The sequence below is a fragment of the Coregonus clupeaformis genome, chromosome 9 (genome assembly GCF_020615455.1).
Source record: "Coregonus clupeaformis isolate EN_2021a chromosome 9, ASM2061545v1, whole genome shotgun sequence".
Classification (NCBI taxonomy): Eukaryota; Metazoa; Chordata; class Actinopteri; order Salmoniformes; family Salmonidae; genus Coregonus; species Coregonus clupeaformis.
This window is the reverse complement of record NC_059200.1, coordinates 30,412,691-30,429,424: the sequence shown is the minus strand read 5'-3', so window position 1 is coordinate 30,429,424 and position 16,734 is coordinate 30,412,691. Positions and strand designations below refer to the sequence as shown.

At 39.9% G+C, this 16,734-nt stretch overlaps 2 protein-coding genes across 3 annotated transcripts; both read right to left on the bottom strand.

Moving 5' to 3' along the window:
- Window positions 1-1,334: 1,334 nt before the first annotated feature.
- Window positions 1,335-6,613, bottom strand: LOC121573741 (non-POU domain-containing octamer-binding protein). The gene is made up of 10 exons (XM_041885946.2): window positions 6,506-6,613; window positions 5,679-5,805; window positions 5,393-5,586; window positions 3,941-4,242; window positions 3,735-3,830; window positions 3,381-3,577; window positions 2,953-3,140; window positions 2,652-2,673; window positions 2,195-2,295; window positions 1,335-1,849 (listed from the first exon to the last, which is right to left on the bottom strand). The coding sequence occupies exons 2-10, from the start codon at window positions 5,803-5,805 to the stop codon at window positions 1,748-1,750; spliced, it is 1,329 nt and encodes a 442-aa protein (XP_041741880.1). The 5' UTR covers window positions 6,506-6,613; the 3' UTR covers window positions 1,335-1,747.
- Window positions 6,614-9,327: 2,714 nt separating this feature from the next.
- zgc:113208 (uncharacterized protein LOC550591 homolog) lies at window positions 9,328-11,411 on the bottom strand. 2 transcript variants are annotated; one of them, XM_041886994.1, is made up of 6 exons: window positions 11,021-11,411; window positions 10,607-10,762; window positions 10,428-10,526; window positions 10,250-10,320; window positions 9,774-9,904; window positions 9,328-9,668 (listed from the first exon to the last, which is right to left on the bottom strand). In XM_041886994.1, exons 1-6 carry the CDS (start codon window positions 11,157-11,159, stop codon window positions 9,434-9,436), a joined length of 831 nt encoding a protein of 276 aa, XP_041742928.1. In that variant the 5' UTR covers window positions 11,160-11,411; the 3' UTR covers window positions 9,328-9,433. The 2 variants fall into 2 exon arrangements, with proteins under 2 accessions (XP_041742928.1, XP_041742929.1); XM_041886995.1 differs by having other exon boundaries at window positions 10,607-10,757; window positions 11,021-11,111.
- Window positions 11,412-16,734: the final 5,323 nt, after the last annotated feature.

The window sequence follows — 16,734 nt, the reverse complement described above, 5'->3', positions numbered from 1 at the left end:
CTATCAGGCCAGCCAGATACGTTATTAGGTCATCTGATTCAAAGGCGTTTTTTTTTGTCATCGCTCAATGCCCGCCCATTCCACCATTTAATTGGTAGTTGACGTTACGTGTGCACGTTCTTTCGATGCACATTGGCTCACACGCATGTGTTCGAGCATATCAACAATTTCTCTGGTTTCAATTTTGCGCAGATGCAGTCATGCTTGTTCAGGAGAGTTGGCGTGCACAAGACTGCGTAAGTAGGCCTACTCTAATAAATAGATTGTAAAAAATAATGATTACAGCAAATTTGGTTTAAAACTTTATGAGATCTGGTCCTAAAACCCCCAGTGTATTCTACAATCAGAGCTGAGGAAGCATAACTGTCACTGACAAGTCAGTTGGAGCAAACTCTGGTGCCATTTATTTATTACATTGTTGGAAAAATAGCCAAGAAAAACATTGTCTTGGCAGGAATTTTAATTGAATGTGTTCATTAATTCACGTGTAATAATACAATTTTGAATGTACCACCATTCGTTTTTTTGAAACCTTGGAACTTATCTGTTGTTCCTGTAGACCGGTTGCTTGGAGTTAAAACATGCAGGTGACGTCTACAAGTCAAGCTAACCAGCTACTCCTGAGATCTGTGAGACTGTCTTAAAGCTAAATGAAGGTCTGCACTAAAAACAGCATGCTGTTGGTCCAGGCCTGATGTCCTGCCACATCACATTCCTGCTGCCTTTGGAAACATGGAATACCTCATAGCTAGCTTTTTTTCATTTAATGGCAACTATCAAAGAAAGATTCTACTGACAGACCTGAAAAATGTCAAATCAATAGGCAATATACCCTTTTGTTTTGATCTGTAAATAAATGTCAAGTGCAGTTTGTCAATGTGGTGAGTTGTAGACTGGCAAAAAAGTTGACCTTTTAGACAAACACTGTTTGTTGAGTTCAATGTTAAATGGCCATAAAGAGTTAAACCCCCTATTTTACAGTACACCAGCTTGTATATTAGACTATAGAAACAATGGTATGCTTCACTCAAATATCTTTATACTATATCATATTTACATTTTAGTCATTTAACAGATGCTCTTATCCAGAGCGACTTACAGTTAGTGACTGCATACATTTTTCATATAATTTTCACTGATTGATAAGTGTAGCAGTGCTTTAGTAAAAATCTAAATGCTTTAATAAAGGCCAAGTCATCAAATCATACTTGTAACTACTGGCAATTACATTATCTCATGCATGTCTTCTATACCTTCGCTGAACCAGCCTTTTGAAGGAAAGGATTACATTCTAACACAGTTAACTCAAATAAAACATGAAGTACCAAAAAACCTACATGGAATTAAGATTTTATTTAAAGCTATTCAGAAAGGCTTAGAGAGAGAATGAGTGACAAATGTACTATTGCTATATAAAAGCACATTGTTTTGAGCGGTGGTGTAGTGGTATAAAAATAGGTGGGTAAACTGATCGCCGGTCGCAGTGAAAAAAGCAACACTCCACACACATGCAATGCATTTTTCTGCGTTTACCCTCCACTACGCCACTGGTTTTGAGGAATAAAAATAAAGTCTATACAGAAGCAGTATTCATCTGAAATACGAAAATGCCAACTTGACACTATTTTAAAACAAACAAAAATCAGAATATTCCCCATACAATTTTCACAGTACATTAAATGTAATAATCCAAGTATGACTTAAAATATAGTACAGTTTGAAAAGTAAAAAAGTTGAATTGACGATTTTAGAATCTGCGACGCTTGTTGGCAAAATCAGCAGGGCCTTGGCCGGGGGCCCTTGGGAAGCCAGGCTGGCCTCCTACAGGCATGATGTCGTTTCCTGCCCCCTGTTGGAGAAAACAAAAAAGAAATGTAACATGGGCGACAATTAGAAAAATTGAAGCGAGTCTGTTGCAGCTGTATATTTACATGACACTTTATCAGGATACATATTTGGTTATCTCTGTTCGCACAATACATTTGTTAATCTTGGTATGTAAATATATTGTTTGTTATTCGGTCCTCTGTAGCTCAATTGGTAGAGCATGGCGCTTGTACCGCCAGGGTAGTGGGTTCGATCCCCGGGACTACCCATACCTAAAAAAAATGTATGCACGCATGACTAAGTCGCTTTGGATAAAAGCGTCTGCTAAATGGCATATTATATTATTATAAGTGGTCTCTAATATTACCATTAAAGGGGGGTTCTCGGCAGGCATGTTGGCAGCTCCAGGGTTGGGCCCGCTAGGCTTTCCTTCACCACCACCCATTGAGTTTCTGTTCATTCCTTGACCTACACCAAACCAAAACAGACAACACATCAGCAAACCAATGCAATATATACTAGATAACACAGTACCCTTGATAGCTCAGTGAAGATCTGACCGCTAACTCATCTCATATGTATATACTGTATTCTATACTATTCTACTGTATCTTAGTCAATGCCGCTCTGACATCGCTCGTCCATATATGTAAATATTCTTAATTCATTCCTTACTTAGATGTGTGTATTGGGTATATGTTCTGAAATTGTTAGATATTACTGCACTGTCGGAGCTAGAAGCACAAGCATTTTGCTACACCCGCAATAACATCTGCTAAACACATGTATGTGACCAATAAAATGTGATTTAATGGAAAACTTACCTTGCATGTGCATCCGCATCTCCTGCTCCCACAAAAAAAAGGATGAAAACATATTAGAAAGGCATTCTTTAAATCAGATACATTAAACAAGACAGCTTTCAGAATACCCAACCAAAATAGTTGTTTTAGCGAATACTTGTCCTTTTTCCAATTGCTGAATACCAGTAACCACAAACAAAACACAATTGTAAAGATGCTTAGAAATATTTTAGGCAACTTTCATTTCTGTGTATTGAGGAATAATGATTGATTTTTCTTTTAAATCTGTGCGTTTAACCAGTGTCAAGAAGCAAAGACTCACATTTCCAGGGAAGTTCCCCTTGAAGCCCTCCTGCTGCCGCCTCATCCTCTCCTCGGTGTGCATCCTCATCTCCTCCTCCCTCCTGCGACGCTCCTCTTCCTGACGCAACTCCATCTGCTTCCTCTTCTGCAGCTCCTGATTATGGAGCTCCTCCATTCTCCTCAACTCCTCCTGACGCCTCAGCAGGTCTGTAATGAGATGAACACCCCAATTGTTAGTCACCCAGTGTATAGACCTAAACAATATGAATCAATTGCCAACAGGACTACATTCAAGCGGTGTAGTATAAGATTGACATCTGGGCTAAATCTGGTGGTAGGACACTTCAAGGAATACACATTTTCCCATAAGACACCACGTTGTGTTCATCAGTGTCCTAAACTTTGTATTGATAAGGCATCTTTAGAGTGGACCGAGACCATACATACCTTGTCTCATCAGGACAACCTGGTGCTCATGTCTGGCTGCCTCCATTTCCTGCTCCAGCTTCTCCTGAGCCTCCTTGATGTTCCTGTCCACCTGCTCATACTGTTGCTTCTCCATCTCCAACAGGGCCTTCCAGCGCATGGCATACTCATACTCAAATGTCCCTGGCTGAGCAAACCTCGGTGGATGCTCCCGCTCCCTGGCGGAGAGATTTTACACAAGAAAAACAGCTCAGTACGCAACATTTTCATGTTATGGATTGTACCTCTTTTCAGCAGCAAAGTGTGAGATTGTTGTACGCACAGTTCTGACCAATGCATTCTGAGAAAGCATGCCAACTCAGTATGATTACTCACTTGTGAAAAACTTGGTTTTTGTTCACAATCCTCTCTGGCAGTCCCTCATCCTCATCAAACTGCTCCATTGGCTCGACTGTTACTGGCCTGGGGAATCTGACAGCGGAAAACAATCAGCATGACTTTTGCCAATTTGAAAACATCACAACAAATGCATTTGAAACGTCAACATGTTTTTTAAAATACATTTACAGCATTATACTTACGCGGTCAATAGAAAGGCTCCATCTGCACACCTATCCAAAGCCTTCCTTGCCGCAGGCTTGGCTGTGTATTCCACAATCCCTTTTCCTGTGGGTCTCCCTCTATCATCCACTATAACTATGGCCCTTTCGATCTGGCCAAAGAAGGAGAAAGCCTCTTCCAGGAGCTCATTGGAAATGAACTGTGGCAAATTCCTCACAGCTAGAGCAGCACCATGTGTCGCAAACCGCACGCGCAACTGTCTGCCTCTGAATGAGGTTTCATCAAGTTCGGCTTTAGCAATCTCAGCCACTGTTTTTGTCTCCTGTTGGTAGAAAATTATAAAATAAGAACATTTCCAAAGTAGTCACATGAATACAAAGGTTGGTTGTTTCGCAACAAAACCAACGCTTGCGCAACTATTGGGAAAAACAGACGAGGTTGGCATCAGCATATATCAGTTCGGCTGGCGCCCAACTGAACTCAGCTAGCCAAACGTGTGCTTGCATACTCCCTTAAAAGACATTCGTTTGAAAAACGAGAAAAAAGCGGCAATAACACCGTTTGTCCATTTTGAGACACCATCGCCAGTATACACTTCCTCAAAAGTCAGAAGGAATCTAAGATAACATTTTTGTCAAAGAGATCTTAGTCACGCAATTTCACATCTAAGATGTTTGGTGCAGTATTTCTCAATGAAAAACATTGCATGAAAACAAGTTGTCTCTGGTTGAATGACAAAGACTATTGAAGCATCCCTACTGTTGACCAATCACCAACGAAGGGGTATAGACTTCGGCTCCGAACTTCAGCTTGCCTCCAGAAAAAAATGTGTGCCCGAACAGCTGAAAAAAGTCCAAAATGTCACAAAATGTTGTCATAATATATGCATGAACTCTTTCGAACTGTGGACGCCTTTAGACTGTTGACAACAGAACTATAGTTCGTCTCCATATGTTCGTTGAAAACAAACACAATGAGCACTTGTCTCACATACATCGTTAGTTACAGTTGTTGATTAGCTAGTACATTTTTGCCATATTAACACAGACATGACAGTCAAAACACCTCAAAACAAGACATGGTATCAATAAGATACATGCTGAAACGAAGCGACCTATGATTCCCCACTGTTGCTAACTATCTAACCGTTCAAATTCATAACAACTCACACCTTCCAGCCACATCGTTGCGCAAATCATGTGTGATATCAGTCAACCAGTCTGTTTTCCCTATAATTTAGGATTGAGGAATATAACTTCCATCTCTTGAATATGCTAGTGACAGAGTGGCCATTCCACCTGACCGGGGTGCGAACTCACAACCCTTCTCAACGTAACACAACTCACTCGAGACACTGTCAATAGCACTGACCTAGAAATGCCAAGGCAATTCTGAATCCGGGGCGACAGCATTTATAGATCTTGGTAAGGCAGTAGCGATGCACTTGGTTATCCACTACACTAGCAACTTACCAATCTAATGAATCCAAACCCCCTGTCCTTGTTGATGAAAATCTCAGCTGCCTTGCCATACTTGGAAAACAACTTCTCCACCTCTGCCTCTGTAACACCAGTTGGTAAATTTCCCACAAAGAGACGGCTACGCTGAGTGTAAGTCTTCTCTCCAGGTTTCCTGAAGTTCTGTAGATCTATGGTAATCCCAGCATCTACAGAGAAGCAAAATATTAGAATCATCTAATACAGGAGGATTTCATTTCCTTCCAAAACAGAGTTCAGGAGTCAATGAATCCCATCTTACTTGGGCTCTCCTGCTCATCTGCATGCTGTCCATTGCTGTTATCTCCAGGTTTTTTCTGATTCTCCATCTGGTGTCTAGATGGGCCATGATTCTGCTGTTCACCACGGTGGCCCCAGTTTCCTTGCATCTAATAAAAAGGACAGTCATTAACACAGAGTCACTACATTATAGCGAACATAATCGGGTTAATTAGTTGTTTTTTTAATGAAATATTTCAAAGCCAGAGGAACGATATACGTTAGCTGGCTATCTAGACGAGTGTTTAACGTTAGTTAGTTATATAACTGCTAATTTCACAGTCAAAAAATATTTTTGCCTAACGTTTAACAAGCAAATAGTCGATTGTAAAGAGTGGCGTTTTGAGAGATACTATTGGCTAGGTAATGAAATGCGACATCACTGGCTAGCTAGTTATGTTATCAAGATAGAGTAAAGCAACTACCTAACGTTAACTAGCCGAATTTGAAAGCCACCTTTGTTTGCTAGCTAGGTAGCTAACTAACTAGTTCAAGGCGTGCATGGTGCATTGGCAGCTAGCAAACCAACATCGATTTTGAAACAATCTGTTAGTTAACGAATTAAAACGTATTAGCCAACGTTCGATAACTAACGTTAGCTAACTAACTAACGTTAGCTACCTTATACATTTGGGAAGCTGGCTAGCAACATCGCTAACTAAACTAACCATCCTCACTCCTAGCTAACCATAGCTAGCTAGCACAATAGTTTATTTCCTAGCAAATTAATGCAACATATTGCTAACTAATATAAGCTACTTCTCAGATGAAAGCACCATTTTTGTATATTCAACCACACTTTTTTCATACCTTTACCAAAATAAATGTTTGGATCAATACGATTCCAGCGCACGAAGCAGGGAAAATAGCTCTGTACAAAGAACAGAGAATGGATTTCACGAACAACCTTGATAACACTTGAGAAAGCGGATTTGCTGACGGAGAGGAGGCGGATGTCGTGAAGACATGCAGTGATTGGAAGAATTGCCGTCAATTATATAGAGATCAACAAATCTAACTATCTGATTGGTGCATATTCTATTTGAACGTTCTTTGATTTTTATCAGGAAATGACGTTAATAGTTTGTACGACGCTAAAGGCTAAGATAAATAGTAACTGTCTTTTTGTAGGCACTAATAACTCCGCCATGGTTCGATGGACAAAGCCTATGAGGAAAATGAATGGCATTTTGGGATAAACGCCGAAAATAAGTTATGTGGTAAACACAGGTTTAGGAGATCTTAATCTTAAATCAGCTAACGTTACTTGTTGTGAATTTAGGAAAAATTATGTTATAAAAAAAGCACATAAAGGCTTCATAATTCCAGTGGCGACCTGTCATTTCAGGGCAGGTTTTTTTTTTTTTGATTGCCTGTTTTGCATGTTATTTTGGCATTAATACGTGTCACATATATGTTTGCAAAATCATTGAGTTAATAAAGCCGCATACAAACTTGGTCTCTTTTTTGCTTTCTTGAGTAAGGCAGCTCCAAAATGCAGGGGTTTCTGTGGTGGTGGGGCAGTCAGAGGGAAATACGGAGTGTAGGGGTTGGTAATGTTCTCTAGTTGCGCCGTGATTGGCTCAGTGTTCTGTCACTCATAGGGACACTAAGTCACCGCCAAATCTAAGGGTAGAGCTGCTCTGGCACCCCAATGGTGGAACAAGCTCCCTCACGACGCCAGGACAGCGGAGTCACTCACCACCTTCCGGAGACATTTGAAACCCCACCTCTTTAAGGAATACCTGGGATAGGATAAAGTAATCCTTCCTTGTCATATGAAGATAAACTAATGAAGAGAAATTGTAGATAAAACATATTGGTGCTCATCAGCCATTGGACATAAACATTACACAACAAGTTGGAAATTGCAAATTCAACAATGAGTGGTTTGGAAGGAATCAGTGGCTAACTGCAAGCATTGCAAAGCAATCACTAGCCTGCTATTCAGTGGAGTGGGTGTGTGGTCCCAAGTCTGGATTTAAGGGTCTCTTTTCCAAGCTTAAAAGGATAAACATTCAACATTGGCCATGCTGTCAATCCAGCATGACTTCTGCCATGCTCAAAACAACTGGAAACATGGAACTGGGAAATCTGACTTCAGTGAGTTCAAGACAACTGGAAAATCGGGCTCCGACTGGGAAAATACGTTTTGAACGGTCATCGAACTCGGAATTGCAAGTCGGGAACTCGGGCCTCTTTCTAGAGCTCCAACCTGAAGATCACTGACATCTTCATGATTGACCTTGTTTTTTCCACCATAAAACCAGAGAATGCCAGACTTTGATGACAAAGTTTGACAAAATTTGCCCACGAAGGACTGCCGCGCCACCTTCCTGTTCAAGTGAGCACAGCACAACAAGGCGAGTCCAAAAATGTATTGTATGCTGCTGCATAAATGATGTAATATGCCAGGGAGATATGTATACTGTAGCTAAGAAAGTAATATTAAGTGTATGTTGTGCAGTAAACTGTTAGTAGCCCATGTGCCTCACCCTAATAATTAGGTCCCAAATCACTCTTAATTTCACCTACTGTTCTGACTTAGTGGTGCACATGTAGCCTATAGCCTGTTTTAGAGAAATGTCATCATCGAATATTGTAAGAGCTTTCATTGTCTGCTTATATGCCCCCTTTATTTATACTACGGTTCTGACTTGGTGTACAGGGAGAATACTGTAAGAATGGCCCATGTTCTGAATTCTGTTGCTGTATATTTCAAAAGTGCTGAACGAATAGTTAAATTGATTACGTCCGTCCTAGCTCGCTCATTGTCTTAATCTAAATTACAGATTGCCTCTTATCCGCTCGTCGTCCCCTTATGCCATAGTTTGTACACCTCAATTGTCAGTAGAAACCACATTTAAGCGAGTCAGCCATATCAGCTATGTTTTTTTAAAAGGCAGTAAATGAGGCTGATAGCCAGGTGTAGCAGTAGTAAGGTGTTGGGACAGCTTTATGTAAGCCCTAACAGTTTGTGGGCACCATTTGTCACCGTTATAGTCCAATTAATGTATTGTTTAGTGTTGTGGCTTTGCTGGCATGTATCTAAACACTTTTTTTTGTTGCCCCACCAAGATTTACATGCTAAAGTCACGCCACTGTATAATTCATAAAGGTTATTTACATTAACTCAAATCAAATGTATTTATAAAGAACAAAATGTATAAGATCTCCTAAGTCTGTGTTATCCTCAGACCTTATTTTCGGCATTTATTCCAAAACCCTATTCTTTCTTCCATTAGAGATGGCTGAACAAACCAAAGGTAACTAATTTCCGGGTTTTAGGACTACAAGCTGACGAGCTCTATAGCTCATTCTTTTTGCAGCACACAATACACACTTCATAAGAGGTGAAAGACGCATGATAATAACTATTAGACAGAAGCTCCAAGAAAGGGATTTAGGTATCTTTATTTTATTAAGTCACATTAAAAATTAAACATTGCGTTTAAAAGTATAAAAAAAACATCAAACACATGTTTGCAAATAAAATAGTCGAACTCATGCACTTCTTTCTGTACCCCAGTGGAGGCTGGTGGGAGGAGCTATAGGAGGATGGGCTCATTGTTATGGCTGGAATGGAATAAATGGAACGGAGTCAAACGTGGTTTCCATATGTTTGATAACGTTCCATTTAAATTCATTCCAGCCATTACAATGAGCCCGTCCTCCTATAGCTACTCCCATCAGCCTCCACTGCTGTACCTGTATAATGAATAGAAGCAGGGTGCAAGGTTATTTTGGTTTAACCCTCTTGGCACCCTCCTTGTAGTCCTCCTTTGTCAGTCGGTACCCCCAGTGCTGTAATGTCTGTCTGACAACAGGAGACACTGTTGGGTTGTCAAAGCCACAGCCTGATCGGACTACTTTGGTGATAAGATTATTTCTCCACCTGCCTTTTACCCCAGCACACTTTGCCCATCGCCCGATCTGACGCTCATCATCCTTAGTACGCCGACCCTGGTAAAACCTGTAGGGAATTTACATTTCTGAGGAAGAAGACACTATAATGTAGGAGAATAGAAAGGAGACTTTTATACCCAGTCTGAATCTACTGTATATATTCTGCAAATACCTGCAGTACCACTGAAACCACCCATAGGGATCCTGGGTTACAATCCATCCACTGCTTTCCCACATTTCTAGACTGCCTCCACACTTCACTTTGTATGTGTTTACCCTGTCTCTGTATGTTGACGAGGCCACCTGCATGGGGAAACACATATTTGATAACACACATAATGCTTTATTATTTATTATCAGCCTGGCCTTGTAATGTCTTATTGGGCTTATATTTCAGAAAATCTCCAGCTGACTCAAAATGTCTAACTTAGTCAGGATCATTATGAGATAATAACAACATTGGTGGGCATGCTTATGACAAGTCTTATAATGCTTTATCTTTGCATTATATCTATCAGCTTTAAATGTTCAGGCTTGTTTGGGTGGCTCTATTACAATGGATGTGTTTATAGGTGTTTTATCGTTAATTTGGTTTGGTAGGCCTAAACACAGTCAGTGTATAGAGTAGGTTTGGTTTCGTATAATCACCTGTGTTGGAACGTTCAAACCTTTCAGCCAATCCTCAGGGAGCTCCTTCCATTCATCTTCGCAATGTTGTTCTATGATGAAAGAAACAAAAAAGTGTGATTAGCAATGTGGTTAACCTACATTAGTAATGAAGTCATAACATCCAAAGTAATGATTTTACATTTGTGTGGCTACTCACTTGTGACACTTGAGTATATTGGTCTGAAGTAGGTACCACCAAAGCTGCCAGCTTGAAGTACTTCTTTTGGTGACATGTTAGGTTGGAACTGTGGGAAGTCTAAGAAAAATGACTTGTGACTGAGCCTTCTGTGGAAGGAATGTCCATGTGTTAAAACAGAGTTGCAGATGTAGGCATACCTTTAAATACAAGTTGTCCTTTGTCATTCTTTGTCACCTCTAGCCATCCATCCTGAATCTTCTTCTTGCTTGCATGTTTAGAGCTTTGAGAAACTTCTGTGCTGCCCAAGAATTTGTGTTTTTTCTTGCTTGAGACCTTCTCCATTTTAGTCTTTTCTGTGGGCAAGTAAAATTATTTTTAGGTGGCTAACGTATTTCTTTCTTTTAAACCATTGGCAATGTTCGAGAGGATCAAACCCGCAATGTATCTTGCGTAAATTGTGACTGACTGACTAATATGAGTCCTTATTTATGATTTAAAGTGATTTGTTGATAGTCGGCTGCAGTCGTTTTGATGCTCTGGAACATGGCCATTTTCTATGTAGCATACCAGGCAGACTTTAGGCTACTCAAAACCTTGACTCACTCACTTACCCTTGTTCTGTACTTTATTTGAGCTAGTCTTGCCACCATCCTTCGATTTCAGCTTTTTGCAGTCTGGAAGACTTGCCTCAGTTGAGGAAGCGTTTCTTTTTTTAGAAGTTGCCTTCGTTGTCCCGCTGCATTTCTCCATGTCTCGTTATGTTCCTTCTTGTAGGCCGTAGACAACGTTAAAAATGAAATAAATCGAAAACGACCACGCATCTGAGTTGCACAACACTAGCTACAATGGTTTTGTTGTGAAGAAGAATGTACTCAACTGTATTCTCAGTACGAATGAATGGAAAACATTCGGGTTAAGTAACTGTGCGTCTCACTGCTTATGCAACAACCAGAAGACCCCGCGGTCGGTGCGCAGCGCGCCCAGACAAAGGCGCTGTAGTCAGATGACGCGTTCCAACCAATGACATATATAAACCCTGGATTGCTGATGCTATGTTTTGGCCATTGAGTATGGAGGACTAAAAGTGCCACAATTAAATAAATAAATACACCATTAAATAATTACTTAAATGTGTCATTAATTAATTAAAATTAGAATTAAATACATAAATGTGTTATTAAATGTGTCATTAATTAATTCAAATACCGATTCATTTTATGTAAAATACATATATAATTATTTCACTATTTACATTTACATTTCATGATCCTGCATTGCAGTGATTCATGAATTACTTAAAACTGTCAAACTGACCCATCAAAGTCAGTGGGCGGGGCTAACGCGAATCTAGTCTGATCCATTGCTTTGGTCTGAAGTAGAGTAGGCCAACCTGGATAGAGACAATGGAGGATCTCCGTGAACTTTCCAGGGAGTTGGTTAGAGACATTTTAAACTTAGCAGAGGATGTAGAAGCAGGACCTGCTGACCCAGAGCATGTAGCTAGTAAAGCAGAGGAACTTATTGAAGTTGTTGGAGTCATTTCCGCACTTTCCGACGAAGATATCGACCACAGAGTGATTGCAAATCTAGAAGAAGTTGTCCACCGCTTCTCTGGTACCAGGGCACTTCAGGCCCAACACACACAGGGACCGGGGCGTTTGGCGTTTGACATACCGAGTGCAGTTCTGGAGCATCAACTTCTTTGTGGAGTTCCCGCAGTTCAAATTGCAGCGATGTTCGGTGTGTCAAAAAGGACCATCAGGAGGCGCATGCAACAATACAGTTTAAGGTATTTACACTAAATTCATGAGTTTTCTGTTTATGAATTGCTGCTCTCATACACTCGGAAAGAATATGACGTTTAAGGTAACATTACTTGATGTTGTGTTTTTCTTGTTTGTACAGAAAGACAGATCTCTATTCAGCTGTGAATGATGAGGAGTTAGACCGTATTGTAAGTGAAATTCACAGAAGTCATCCAAACACCGGCTACAAGCTAATGCGTGGTCACCTGAATGCAAGAGGTGTGCATGTTCCAAGTGAGTAGATAATAATATGGGCATTATTTAAATGTATTTTTAATTTGGAGCTCTGCCCCTTTGAAAGGTGAAGGAAGCCCGCTTATGGAAAGACATCGCCTCTGAGATGTAGAATGTGTAGAAGAAATGTGAAGAGAAACACACATTTCAGGACGGCTGACTTGTATCATCAGGATAGACATGTCCTGTGATTTTTAGCCTCCTGTTTAATAGAGGTGGAACAATATCTGACAGTAATATTCTCAGCTGTCCGGATGTGCCCCTGCTGTAAAGGGTATAATATAATCATAGAAAAGCAAAATATCATAGGAGGCAAAAAATCTCAGGTCATCTCTGTTCGAGCATGTGGTATCTATCTATCTATCTATCTATCTATCTATCTATCTATCTATCTATCTATCTATCTATCTATCTATATGTATATGTGTGTATATGTGTATATATATGTATATATATATGTGTGTATGTGTATATATATATATATATAAATATATATATATATATAAATATATGTATGTATGTATATATATATGTATGTATATGTATGTATATATATATAAATATATATGTATGTATGTACAGTGGGGAAAAAAAGTATTTAGTCAGCCACCAATTGTGCATGTTCTCCCACTTAAAAAGATGAGAGAGGCCTGTAATTTTCATCATAGGTACACGTCAACTATGACAGACAAATTTAGGAAAAGAAATCCAGAAAGTCACATTGTAGGATTTGTTATGAATTTATTTGCAAATTATGGTGGAAAATAAGTATTTGGTCACCTACAAACAAGCAAGATTTCTGGCTCTCACAGACCTGTAACTTCTTATTTAAGAGGCTCCTCTGTCCTCCACTCGTTACCTGTATTAATGGCACCTGTTTGAACTTGTTATCAGTATAAAAGACACCTGTCCACAACCTCAAACAGTCACACTCCAAACTCCACTATGTCCAAGACCAAAGAGCTGTCAAAGGACACCAGAAACGAAATTGTAGACCTGCACCAGGCTGGGAAGACTGAATCTGCAATAGGTAAGCAGCTTGGTTTGAAGAAATCAACTGTGGGAGCAATTATTAGGAAATGGAAGACATACAAGACCACTGATAATCTCCCTCGATCTGGGGCTCCACGAAAGATCTCACCCTGTGGGGTCAAAATTATCACAGTGGTGAGCAAAAATCCCAGAACCACACGGGGGGGACCTAGTGATTGACCTGCAGAGAGCTGGGACCAAAGTAACAAAGGCTACCATCAGTAACACACTACACCGCCAGGGACTGAAATCCTTCAGTGCCAGACGTGTCCCCCAGTACATGTCCAGGCCCGTCTGAAGTTTGCTAGAGTGCATTTCGATGATCCAGAAGAGGATTGGGAGAATGTCATATGGTCAGATGAAACCAAAATAGAACTTTTTGGTAAAAACTCAACTCGTTGTGTTTGGAGGACAAAGAATGCTGAGTTGCATCCAAAGAAACCATACCTACTGTGAAGCATGGGGGTGGAAACATCATGCTTTGGGGCTGTTTTTCTGCAAAGGGACCAGGACGACTGATCCGTGTAAAGGAAAGAATGAATGGGGCCATGTATCGTGAGATTTTGAGTGAAAACCTCCTTCCATCAGCAAGGGCATTGAAGATGAAACATTGCTGGGTCTTTCAGCATGACAATGATCCCAAACACACCGCCCGGGCAACGAAGGAGTGGCTTCGTAAGAAGCATTTCAAGGTCCTGGAGTGGCCTAGCCAGTCTCCAGATCTCAACCCCATAGAAAATCTTTGAAGGGAGTTGAAAGTCTGTGTTGCCCAGCGACAGCCCCAAAACATCACTGCTCTAGAGGAGATCTGCATGGAGGAATGGGCCAAAATACCAGCAACAGTGTGTGAAAACCTTGTGAAGACTTACAGAAAACGTTTGACCTGTGTCATTGCCAACAAAGGGTATATAACAAAGTATTGAGAAACTTTTGTTATTGACCAAATACTTATTTTCCACCATAATTTGCAAATAAATTCATAAAAAATCCTACAATGTGATTTTCTGGAATTTTTTTTCTCATTTTGTCTGTCATAGTTGACGTGTACCTATGATGAAAATTACAGGCCTCTCTCATCTTTTTAAGTGGGAGAACTTGCACAATTGGTGGCTGACTAAATACTTTTTTTCCCCACTGTATATATGTATGTATATGTATGTATGTGTATATATATATATATATGTATATATAATTTTTATATATGTGTATATATATGTGTATATATATATATATATATATATATATATATATATATGTACAATATCTGACAGTAAAGTACATTTTGAAGCTGTGGTGGTTCTGTAATAGTTGACTGTTTTACACACATTATTTATTTTATTATGACACCACTATATCCTCAAAATAAGTAGCCAGTGAGTGTGTGGTTATTCATTTTAAATTCCTCCCCTCAGTCTCAAGACTGCAAGAGTCTTTACGCAGAGTCAATGCAGAGGGAGTCTACATGAGACGTCTGAGGCTGCGTGTATTAAGGCGACGGCAGTATTTTGTTCCTGGCCCAAACTCTTTGTGGCATATAGATGGCCACCATAAGCTTATCAGGTCAGTGATATTAGCAGATAAACAATGCATCTTTCTATATGTTTCATTACAATTGTTATACAATAAAGTTATATTTTTTCATGTGTTTGCAACAGGTGGAGATTTGTTGTCCACGGTGGGGTGGATGGATTCAGTCGTTTAGTGGTCTACCTGACTGTGGCCGGCAATAATAGAGCTCATACGGTCTTACAGAGCTTTATCGCCGCTGTTGAGCAGTATGGGCTGCCATCAAGGGTACGGTCTGACAAAGGGGGGAGAATGCAGATGTAGCAGAATTCATGATCAGAAGCAGAGGTACCGACAGGAATTCACACATCACAGGCAGAAGTGTCCACAATCAGCGGTAAAGAAATATGTTTGGCAACTAGGCTCACACAACTAACATACTAGTTGAATGTACTTTAGCATATGTCATAAATTAACAATTTCTCAATTTTATCCTAAACACAGAATAGAGAGGATGTGGAGAGATGTTTATGAACATGCCCTGGACCTCTTCTATCAGATCTTTACTTCATTGGAAGATCAGGAGACACTGAATCCAGACAATGAAGTCCATCTTTTCGCTCTGCACCGGATTTTCCTTCCACTGGTTCAGCAAAGCCTCGACTCTTTTCGAGATGCTTGGAACTTCCACGGTCTTAGAACTGAAAGGAATCAGTCACCACAGCAACTCTGGAGAAGTTACAGAGAGCAAGGCCCTGAGGAGGATCCTACTGAGGTTAACAATGAACTTTAAACACTTTCTTAAAATTGTTTCCCCAAAGGAATTATGGGAGAAAAAAATGGTGCTAAATGTGATACTTTAAATGAAACATTTACTATAGATTATTGTCTCTTTAAAATCTCCCGAGCTTTTAAAGATCAACCTGTGAGCTGTAGTTTCTACAGTGCATACTATGCAAAGCTGTATTATTTTAAAAAACTGAATAAGTAACATTTCATTTCTCACTGCCTTGGTGACCAAAAATAACAATCTTGTGTAAGGACATGTCAAACTAGTTTTAAGTACAAGACTGATTATGCTTGTCATCCATTCAGGTTCCTGAAGAATATGGGATCGATTGGAACGGACCTCACTGCCTTCATCGAGGCACTGTGTCAGTCCCGAGGTTCAGCTGGCCCGTGAGCTCTCAGATGAAGAGGTTGCAATTTTGCCAGCTCCAGGAGTTTCTGTTACTGATGCACTTAGACTATATGTAGAGACTGTGGAAGTGTTATCAAGAATCTTAGACTGATGTCCAACCCATGTTTTTATTTGTTGTGTTAGAACAAGCAAGGAAAAACTGAAAGTTTACTTTCCTTTTAAAAGAAAGGAAAAAAAGCTGTTTCTTTGAAGCTTCCTGTCTCATTATGGTCCACAGAATGACTAACATGAATGCTGTACTGTTAGCACTGAAGGTGCAGAACAGTTTGATTTTAGTAAATGGAAGAAAAAAAAGTCAACTACTGCACAGTGTGTTAATGTTTTCAAAGACACTGAACTTGTGTCAATTCATCTGAACTGTGTATGCATTGACATTAGGGCTGGGCAATATGGAGAAAATCAAATATCACATTTTTGACCTAACACCTTGATGTCGATATTGCAACGATATTGTAAGGTTGACAATTGGTGCATTCACAAAATATCTTCCACATTTAGATTTCGGATAAATAACTATCATATTGTGGATATAATGACTAAGTGGTTA

Coding starts and splice junctions, on each gene's coding strand:
- LOC121573741 (XM_041885946.2), bottom strand. CDS start 5,805: ATGCAAGGAAACTGGGGCCACCGTGGTGAACAGCAGAATCATGGCCCA. Junction 5,587..5,678: donor AGATGAGCAGGAGAGCCCAA/GTAAGATGGGAT, acceptor GCTTCTCTGTAG/ATGCTGGGATTACCATAGAT. Junction 1,850..2,194: donor CCGAGAACCCCCCTTTAATG/GTAATATTAGAG, acceptor TTTCTCCAACAG/GGGGCAGGAAACGACATCAT.
- zgc:113208 (XM_041886994.1), bottom strand. CDS start 11,159: ATGGAGAAATGCAGCGGGACAACGAAGGCAACTTCTAAAAAAAGAAAC. Junction 10,763..11,020: donor AAATAAAGTACAGAACAAGG/GTAAGTGAGTGA, acceptor ACTTGCCCACAG/AAAAGACTAAAATGGAGAAG. Junction 9,669..9,773: donor TGGTTTCAGTGGTACTGCAG/GTATTTGCAGAA, acceptor AATTCCCTACAG/GTTTTACCAGGGTCGGCGTA.